The sequence below is a fragment of the Nansenia antarctica genome (assembly GCF_963989245.1).
Source record: "Nansenia antarctica genome assembly, chromosome: 3".
Classification (NCBI taxonomy): domain Eukaryota; kingdom Metazoa; phylum Chordata; class Actinopteri; order Argentiniformes; family Microstomatidae; genus Nansenia; species Nansenia antarctica.
The window spans coordinates 17240283-17251190 of NC_137688.1; the positions used below are offsets into that span (position 1 = coordinate 17240283).

Here is a 10908-nt window from a genome sequence, read left to right on the forward strand (position 1 = left end):
CTGTGGGGGAGGGGGTACCATGTTTGAGATGTTAGTGAGATGGGAGGCATGACGACAAACTCGCACTTTGCCTTATCCTCCTCAGTAGGCTTCCGCCCCCTGCTGGGGCTTACTGGTTAGTGACGTAACTGAGGGTTGGGGGGGGGGGGCGGTTAGATGGGGGTTGGGGGGGTGGATGGGGGGGGGAGTGCTGTAAGCCTTAAACAAGTCCTGACTTGTTTTGCGCAGTAGAATCATGTATTCAACGCCCTACAACCTTGTCACCGCTTTGACTTTTTGTTTTCATTTGTCTTATGGTATCAGACACTACTTTTTATGTGTGTGTGTGTGTGTGTGTGTGTGTGTGTGATGTGTGTGTGTGTGTGTGTGTGTGCGCGCGCGTGCGTGCGCGCGCATGAGATAAGGGGTTCAGAACGGTATGAATTGCACATCCTGAATTGCGGTTCTTTTGTAAACTGAACGTTTCTTATTAACGTGTTGATAAGACTGACATCCTATTTACTGTGTTCTGATGTTGTCGTGACGTGACGAGGGCGGATATGTTCGACGGCTGTGACTGTTCCCATGACAACCTTTCGTTTTCAGCCTATCCGAGCGAGCGGGAGAAAATACAAGCGATAACTTTTCACAAGAGTACGTGTCGATGTTTCAAAAACAGGAAAACTAAACTGGTCTTGTCGGTGCTCGTCTGGAACACTCACTCGACCGTAACACTACGACGTAGCTAGGAGATATTAAGAAGCATGTATGTTGAAAAAAAAAAGAAAAATAATAATAATAGTCGAAAACCGAATGATCATTGCCACAAAACTCTAATGCGCAAAGCATGTTAAGAATTGCACTACTAAGATGGTTTTCATTGTCAACACTGAGATCAATTTAAGATATATGTAAAATGTTTATAGTTGAGACGTGTTTAGCTGGGTCAGTCAGAGGTACGTGTAGAGACGTTGTTAAGTTAGATGTTTTAGAGGAGGGGAGAGGACCTGCCCCTCACGCCTGCCTGAGCCTAGTGCAATCAAGAAGGACGCCAGGCGCACCAGATAACTCTCCATAACTCTCCCTCTAACTGCATCTGTGAACACTTCTGGACCCAGTCCTGGCCCGGGCCTGTCATCCATGTGTGTGTCCATTATAGAAGACCAAGACTTACTCTGCTGATGTCACTGCGTAGAAATGCACCAAGACAGACAGTGACTCAGCATAGAAATGCGTTGTGACAGACAGTGACTCTTTCTAGGCCTTGTCTGCCTGTGCGGAGACGCCCCCGGCAAATACACCACAACGTTCTGTTTGCCAAACCCGACTGGTTGAACAGTGGCGGACGCCCAGACCACGCTGTGTCACGCCTCGCTGACAGGCTGGTGGGACCAACGCTCACTGTTCTGATTCAGTTCTACTTTCTGTTGTTGTTGTTGTTGTTGTTGTTGTTTAATGGGTCTGTAGCGGCTGCTCTGAGACCAGCTGTCAGACCAGGCCATGTCGGGGAGTCGGACCTCTTGTAGCCAGACAGAACGCCCTGCGTAGAGGGGAGAGCCGTGTTCTAGAGCTAGTCTGTCCAGTGTTCTAGAACCATCAGTCCAGTGTTCTAGAACCATCAGTCCAGTGTTCTAGAGCCAGTCTCGTGTTCCAGAACCATCAGTCCAGTGCTCTAGAGCCTGCCCCGTGTTCTAGAACAATTAATCCAGTAAAGTCACTAGCTATCTCTAAACCAAGGACCATATACCAGTTTCATCAACTCTAAAGCTGAACAGGACACATGTTTTTGTTCCTGCCCAGCACTAACACACGCGTCTACGACTGTGGTTGATTGGTTGAATTGGGTGTGTCAGAGCAGGGCGCTAACAAAACCGTGCACCAGCCACGTGTGTCCTGACGACCTGACGAGTTGATGATCCCACCCTAGACGACGTGCACGTGTTAGTCCGGGGCTAGATCTTCCTGCTTCATTCTCATTCTGTGTAGGAGGTGGCTCGGTTGTCAAGGCAGCAGATCCACGTGACTTAAACACTGACTTGGCGTACAGAACCAGAGCTTTTCCCCGCAGCCAGGCCGCCCTCTGGACGTTTTTCGAGTGGCGAGTCGACGTTCTCTGCTCTCCGTTTCTTCGAAACCGCCACGCGTCTATTTTAGTCACATGACCGGGTGGAACAGTCCCTGGGAGAACACACTGTTACTCTGGCTGGGCCGCAGCATCAGTCTCTGGGGGCGTTGGGCTTGACTCAAAACTGGTTGTTTGTAACAATGGACAACGTTTCTTTTTTGGGGGGGAAGGGGGGGGGGGGTGTTGATTTTTATATTTATTATTTCTTATGTATATTTGTTTTTAAAAAAAAGTAATAAAATGGAAAATCTTTGATCTTGACTTGTCTTGTTCTATGTACCTGATCTGCTGGGTGTTTCACAGGCTGGCAGGCTGCCAGGGGAGGCTGTGGGGGGTAGAAATTGGAGGACAGGCTTGTTGTAATGCATAGAATGAGGAATAAGTAATGGCATCCAGCCTCCACCAGCCACCCTGGGTTAAATCATCCATTATAAATAATACTCAGAAATGTTATAAAACAGCCTCATGACATATTTATATGAACCAACAGTCACAGACACATACATACATACAGTTCACCCCAGGTTTGTCTCATACAACATTTTTACATCAACTTTATGTGCTTTTCGACAAGTGAATTATATGGTGATACAATCATACAGACACATTGCACTGCATCCATACAGTAGGCTACATCACGTCCATACAGTAGGCTACATCACATCAGGAGCAGAATACGCGTGAAGTCAACATTGAGTACATTGAGGATTTCCACCTGTTCATCTTTGGCTTTGGTTCCTAAGGCGGGGTGTGTCCAGTGTGTGACTATGTGCTCCAGGGTTAGGGTCACGGTCAGGGTCAGGGTTAGGACAGGGGTGGAGTTATGGAGGCACCAGATGGGTGGGGTTCTTCAGGGTTGGGTTGGTGAACTCCGATCTAAGAGGGCTAACCCCCTAACCCCCCTACCCCCTACAGTTCCTCATCAGCCAGCCCCCCCATCCCTGACCCCCTCCCCCGCTCCTGGTCCATCCCCCCCCCCCTACAGCTCCTCGTCATCTTCACTGACCAAGGTGTCCGTCAGGTCCTTGTCTTTGCGCTCGGCGCTCTCAGTAACAAACTCCCTCTGCTGGGCCTCCAGCTCCCTCAGCTCCCCTTGCAGGCGCTCCAGGTGTACTGCACGCCGGTTCCGCAGCAGTCGCCGTGGGAACGGGTTCATATCCACGAAGGCCATGTTGGTCAGCTTCCTGGAGGCGGGAGGGAGGGCGGGGCAGAGAGGCAGGAGGGCGGGGCAGAGGAGGGCGGGGAATAAAGACAGGAGGGCGGGGCAGAGGAGGGTGGGGCAGAGAAGAGAGGCAGGAGGGCGGGGCAGAGAAGAGAGGCAGGGTGGGGGTCAGTTGAATTTCAATTCAGTTGATTCAGTGAAAATCAAGTCAATGGGATTTCAATTCAGGAAGCATATTGAAGAAAAAAAAAATCAACAATTACAAAAACAGCTGGGACAGACAGACAGACGAGACAGACAGATGGACAGATGAGACAGACAGATGAACAGACAGACAGACAGCTGGGACAGACAGACAGATGAGACAGCGGGACAGACAGATGGACAGACAAAAGAGACAGACAGATGGACAGACAGACACAGAAACAGACAGACAAACAGACAGACAGAGAAGATCCTCTTCCATCCTCTCTCTCTCTAGTCTCCAGTCTCCTGCGTTCCCTGACATGTTGAATACATAGCAGTTCTTCCCCGGCTACTGCTACTGCTACTGCTACTGCTTTCTGAATTATAAATGCTGAAGTCTGTCTCCGGTAAAAATAGCTTCACTGTCTGTTCCGCTAAGCTAGCAATGCCACATTAAAATAGGCCATGGGAGAGAGAGGGAAAGAAAGAAAGAGAGAGAGAGAGAGAGAGAGAGAGAGAGAGAGAGAGAGAGAGAGAGAGAGAGAGAGAGAGAGAGAGAGAGAGAGAGAGAGAGAGAGAGAGAGAGAGAGAGAGAGAGAGAGAGAGAGAGAGAGAGAGAGAGAGAGAGAGAGAGAGAGAGAGAGAGAGAGAGAGAGAGAGAGAGAGAGAGAGAGAAAATGACCTACGTTCTGGGGTTATAGAGTTATATAAATAACAGTTCAATATCGTGGCTGGAGGTTGTAAAACAGAGCAGAAAGCTACTGTGTCTGATTTACTGCTTGGCTTAGTTTGTGATAACCTAGGCGCTCATACCTCATGAAATAACAATTTGTTTATATTGCAAAAGATTTAATCCAAAGCAACCGTTAAACCCATGGCCTTTCTGGAGTACATAACTCACGCAGAAATCTATTGTCCAATCCCCGCACGCGCACACACACACACACACACACACACACACACACACACACACACTGTGACCGTTATGGCCTCACCTGCCGTCTGTGATAGTCTTGGTGAAGAAGCGCAGGTATTGGTAGATCTCCACGTTGTCGTTGATCTTTAAGATGTCCTCCTCCTTGTACTTGAACAACGCCAGGGCGTAGCGGAACATCACCTGCACACACCACACGGGTCAGGATGGGTCAGAACAGGGGTCAGAACCACAGGGTCAGAACAGGGTCAGGATGTGTCAGGACCCCAGGGTTAGAACAGGGTCAGACGATTCACTTACAATTCAATACAAATGTGTTATTTATATTGCTTTGGATAAAGGATAAATGCCCAAAATGTAAATGTAATGTTTAAGGGCATAAACCCTCATAGAGGAAGGAGTCCCAGACCCTCAGCAGGATGTCATTTGGTCTAGGACAGGGGTGGGCAATTAATTTTTACAATGGGCCACATGAGAAACCGGGACTATTGTGGAGGGCCGGACCAGTAGGCTGAACTTAATTCTGCTCAATATTCCTTTTATCGCTTTATAAAAAGCAGTAAATTAGATGGTTTTGACTAGCTGCTACTGGTAAGAATACATGTTACGATAAGGCTATGAAAATGTGGAGTAGGTCAAATATAAAAGAGCAAGAGGACTCATTTAAACACAGGGAAGTAAATGCAGCTATAGTTTTGACCTTTTGCAACATCAGTTTGTGCCTATTAAAAAAATTCGGACTTTTATTCTGAAACTTTTCTTTTCGGGCTTTTATTCTGCAACTTTTTTCAGACTTTTATTCTGAAACTTTTTTTTCCAGACTTTTATTCTGAAACTTTTTTTCCCCAGACTTTTATTCAGAAACTTTTTTTTTCAGACTTTTATTCGAAAACTTTTTTTTTCAGACTTATTCCGAAACTTTTTTTTTCAGACTTTTATTCTGAAACTTTTTATTCTGACGTTTATAAAATATTTGACCTACTCCACATTTTCATAGCCTTATCGTAACATGTATTCTTACCAGTAGCAGCTAGTCAAAACCATATAATTTACTGCTTTTTATAAAGCGATAAAAGTAATATTGAGCAGAATTAAGTTCAGCCTACTGGTCCGGCCCTCCACAATAGTCCCGGTTTCTCATGTGGCCCATTGTGAAAATGAATTGCCCACCCCTGCTCTAGGATGTAGGGTGTACGGTGTAGGGTCTAGGATGTAGGGTGTACGGTGTAGGGTCTAGGGCAGGGGTGCCCACACTTTTTTGAACCAAGATCTACTTTTCAAGTAGCCAGTCTGCCAAGATCTACCAGTCTAGTTTAAACATCGCAAACGAATTTGTACACACGTACTACAAACACACACACACACACACACACACACACACACACACACACACACACACACACAGTTCCCAGCAGGGGCGGACTGGGATCAAAAAACAGCCCTGGCATTTGCGACACAACAGCCCTATTTCCAAACGCAACACGCAACACGGATTGTTAACATAAAAAGTCAGAGGACAGATGCCAAATTACAGACATGTTTGCTGTAATTATATGTATTATCAGTAGGCAGTCATCAGTCAATATCTCTTTCAATAGCCTTTTCACACCGAATGTACTTTTTTGTGCTATTTTCGGCCCAATACGTACATGCGAATTTCGGTGCATTCCTACTTCCAACTACACTTGCTCCCTGCATCCAGTTGTTGCACATTAACTGCATCGCTCTCATCAAATTCCCCCATTCTGAAAATGAAAGCAGTGTAAAGTTAACTGCTGTTATAAACGGAATGATGACATGAGGTGCGTGTCCACTGGCGATATAGAGCTGACTCCGATAGTTATGGAGGTATACTCCAGTTCTATGAGTGGAGCTCCGCCCCATAGGGGAGCTCTGCTCCTATTGGTTTACCCCGCTACCTAAAGCTCTGCTCCTATTGGTTTACCCCGCTACCTAAAGCTCTGCTCCTATTGGTTTACCCCGCTACCTAAAGCTCTGCTCCTATTGGTTTACATACTCCAGTTCTATATCGTGGAGCTCCGCCCCATAGGGGAACTCTGCTCCTATTGGTTTAGGGCCCTGGGCATCCGCGATGCAGAACTGCGTGGATGGCCCGGCCGATATCAAATGTTTTGGGCCGCGGTCTGCTGAAATAAGTTATTAATTATTATTAATATATATATTTTTTTATATAATACATTCTGAGCGGCCCAGAGTCTCACGGCCCTCCTGGCATTTGCCAGGCTTGCCCGGTGGCCAGTCCGCCACTGGTTCCCAGCCTGCATAGTAAACTCACAATACACTTTCTCTCTCTCTGTCACACAGCCACACAGGAGAAGACCATCACAAACCCTCCCTCTTTGCTATTCTCACTCACACACACACACACACACACAGACACACAGACACACACATACATTCACACACACACACACACATTTGCCAGTCTGCATAGGGAGCCATAGCACAAACCCTCCCTCTCTCTCTCTCCCCCCCCCTCTCTCTCCCCCTCTCTCTCCCCCTCTCTCTCTCTCTCTTACACACACACACACACACACACACACACACACACACACACACACACACACACACACACACACACACAGCCAGTCTGCAGTACCATAGCCAACTACTGATCCAACAAACAGAAAAGTAAACCAGATACAAAACAGGTAGTTCCCTAGTTTGAAAGGAGGAAATAAATGCATTTCTCTACCTTAGTGGGAGACCTGGCACTGGGAGGAGGCAGCTAGTTTCTAGTAGTCAGGGCTGTAGGAGCTGGTTGCAAGGTGCAGGCAGGCTTGCAAGGTGTCATCAGCCACTGTGGATCTGTCATCGAAAATGCAATCTGCAGCCTCGAGAAACGCTTTTTTCACAATTTTGCCGTCTTTGAATGACTTCTTGTGTTTAACAAGAATGTGACTGACGCGATAAGAAGCTATCGTTGCAGCCGTACGTTTTCGCTCTTTTGCCACATTTCCCTTCTTCGAAATAGCCATCGTAGACAGTTTTGCAGATCAGACAGACGCACTTCTGGACACTTCCAATATCACATCGTGTAAAAAAGTCCTCCTCCCATTCTGGATGGAAGTTGTACGTTATTGGTTTCTTACTTGGTCCAGCTTCCCCACTCATTTGTATACCCTTTCTTTAGTATTATATAGTAAATAGTAGAAATTGGAACTAGGTAATTAGTCTCGCCGGTATTTTGTATTTTGTAGTTGCCGCTGTTGACTGCGCATGCGTGGTGAACCGTGTGTTAGGTGAAAAGAGCAGATCTCAGACTGGCTTACCTGTACGTCAATCAAGTGGCAAAAGCCATAGTGAGGATGGATGATTTTATTTTATTTTCTCTCCTTTTGGGTTTTGTTCAATGCCGTGCGATCTACCCATACTACCTTTGCGATCGACCGGTCGATTGCGATCGACGTATTGGGCACCCCTGGTCTAGGGTGTAGGGTGCACGGTGTAGGGTCTAGGGTGTAGGGTGCACGGTGTAGGGTCTAGGGTGTAGGGTGCAGGGTGTAGGGTACCTTGGTGCCCTCGTAGAGGAAGGCGTCCCAGACCCTCAGCAGGATGTCGCTGGGCAGGCTCTCCACAAACACCACCAGGAACCAGTTGAAGGTGATGAGGGACACATCCACCTCATGCTGCTCCAGGTGGGCCGCCAGCCGGGGAAGCTTCTCCCCCAGGAACTCCTTCAGCACGCGCTGGTCCGCCTGGCGGAGGGATACGCACACACGGTCATACACTGGTCTGTAGGGTAGTGATATGTCCGCCTGGCGGAGGGATACGCACACACAGGGCCATGCACGGGTCTGTAGGGTAGTGATATGTCCGCCTGGCGGAGGGATAAGCACACATTGTATGCATGGAAGAATGGAATGAGGAATGGTAATATGTTCTACCTTTATATGTATTATCTGTGTGTAGAGGAGTGTTTTATATGTATTATCTGTATGTAGAGGAGTGTTTTATATGTGTTATCTGTGTGTAGAGGAGTGTTTTATCTGTTATCTGTGTGTAGATGGATGTTTCTTTTATTTTTTTTCAGTGGGGCAATCCCACTCATGTTTTTTCTTTTTATTGTGATAGAGATAGTAGAGATTTGACAGGAAGGATGGGTGTGAGAGAGAGAAGAGATGACATGCATGGTCCATGGTCAACGCTTAGTCCGCTACGCCACCTAAGCGCCCCATAGGGCGCTTTATTTATGTAAACCAGCTCCTTTCCCTTCTTGTTTTTTTTAGTTTTTTTCCTCTTTCCTAGCACCAGGGGAGTCCCCCCTCCCAAATTTCGTTGTTTGGTACCTGTACTATATCAATGACAATAAAGACCATTCATTCATTCATTCATTCATTCTTCCGATTTCTACCTCTGCCAGCCTCCACTGCTGTACAGTACTTCAGCCATAGGTCAACAAGACTGATGTCTTTTAAGATCTCTTCCTCTCCTCCACTCCCTTTCCACTCCTCTCCTCCACTTCTCTCTTTGTCTCTTCTCCTCCTATATCAATGGATATATATCCATATCATATATATATATGATATCATATGATATCATATCATATATCATATATATCACTATATCAATGACAATAAAGACCATTCATTCATTCATTCATTCATTCATTCATTCATAGATGGATGTTTCTGACCTGGGAAGCGATGAGGGTCTTGGTGTAGTAGTCCTGGGGCATGATGGCCTCCACCACGGCCACCAGACACCAGAAGGCGTCCTCCTCCTTCTCCAACACCAGCAGCGCGATGGCAGCCAGCCTGCAAGAGAAGGAGACGTTAACCTCTAACCCCTACGCCTGAACCCCTACACCCTAAGGCCTACACCCTACACCCTAACCCCAACCCCTATCCTCTAAGACTAAGACTGTTAGCTCATAGCACCTCACAGCTGTATAAAGCTGTGTGAGGCGGAGTCATAGTCATGTACCTGTTCAGACCCTGACAGTAGCCAATGGCGGGGTTCTGCCAGGAGAAGGCCAATAGGATGCGTTGGAGCTGCTGGAGGGCGGGACTCGAGGGCGAGGAGAAGCGCTGATTGGTGGTGAGCGTGCGGTGGAGGTCCAACTGGATCTGCCGTGAGGCGGGGTGAGGCGACGTACGACTCTTCTCACACAGCTGGAGGCAGGATGGAGGGATCACATGTAGATGGATGGATAGATAGACATACAGACACACAGACAGACAGACAGATAGATAGATGGACAGATAGATAGATGGATGGACACAGATAGATAGACAGATAGATGGGCAGATGGATGGACTAATAGTTAGATGGGCAGATAGACAGATAGATAGACAGATGAATGGATGGATGGATGGATGGATAAATAGATGGTCACTGATGGATAGATAGATAGATAGATAGATAGATGGATGGACAGATAGAGAGAGATAGATAGATAGACAGATAGATGGGCAGATGGATGGACTAATAGATAGATGGACAGATAGACAGTGAGATAGACAGATGGATGGATAGATAGATAGACAGATATATAGATAGATAGACAGACAGATAGATAGATAGGTAGATAGATAGACAGATAGATGGACACAAATGGATAGATATATAGATAGACGGATGCATAGATAGGTAGGTGGATGGATAGATAGATAGACATAGATAGATTGACAGACAGACAGATAGACAGACAGACATATGGACACAGATAGACAGACAGACAGACAGACAGATACCTGTTCGTAGCGGTCGGGGTGCCTCTCCCTGAGCGAGCGTGTGCGTGCCCTGACCACCCAGCGCCACACCCGTGGCCGGTACTCCCGGGGCACGCCGCATCGCAGCAGGTGCTTCAGCTCCGGGGAGGGGCACAGGTCCTGGTCCGGACGGCCCCCCAGGTACTGGGCCCAGCGGGCCAGCAAGGGCCGGTCTCCGGCCTCCTGCATCAGCAGGTTGTGGGAGCGGATCTCCAGGGCCTGGATCTTCGCCAGCAGCTTCATGTCCTCCACCTCGTAGTCCGGGATCACCTTGAAACCATAGTCGTCATGCTCCCTGCTGACAGATAAAACCATAGTCGTCATGCTCCCTGCTGACAGATAGAAACCATAGTCGTCATGCTCCCTGCTGACAGATAGAAACCATAGTCGTCATGCTCCCTGCTGACATATAGAAACCATAGTCGTCATCCTCCCTGCTGACAGATAGAGAGATGGATGGATGGATGGATGGATGGATGGGTGGATGGATGGACGGACAGATAGATAGATAGATAGATTCAGTTGCAACGAAGGAAAGGACGCTAGGAAAGGAAGCTTTCTAGGGTGTGGGGATTACTGTCACCTGACAGGGATGGGTTTGAGGGCGTCCTTCATTTCTCCCTGCAGCGCCTCCTCGATCATCTTCTTGACGGCATGGCGCTGGCCTGGTTCTAAGGCCCGGTTCTCCTGCAGCTGACGGAGCACGCCCAGGTACCGGCTCTCCTTCTGACAGTTACTGGCCTCCAGGTACGCACACTGGAGCAGACACACACACACACACGCTTAG

The 10908-nt window shown here is 47.7% G+C and overlaps 1 protein-coding gene across 1 annotated transcript in view; it reads right to left on the reverse strand.

Moving 5' to 3' along the window:
• Positions 1–3083: 3083 nt before the first annotated feature.
• Positions 3084–10908, reverse strand: part of tbc1d2 (TBC1 domain family, member 2) — a gene marked incomplete at both ends in the record, with an annotated part of 21246 nt that continues 13421 nt past the window's right edge. The window contains 7 exons of the mRNA XM_080526985.1: positions 3084–3288; positions 4448–4569; positions 7920–8105; positions 9044–9164; positions 9334–9521; positions 10104–10416; positions 10705–10877. Coding sequence (XP_080383111.1) covers positions 3084–3288; positions 4448–4569; positions 7920–8105; positions 9044–9164; positions 9334–9521; positions 10104–10416; positions 10705–10877 — 1308 coding nt within the window. The remainder of the gene's footprint in view (positions 3289–4447; positions 4570–7919; positions 8106–9043; positions 9165–9333; positions 9522–10103; positions 10417–10704; positions 10878–10908) is intronic.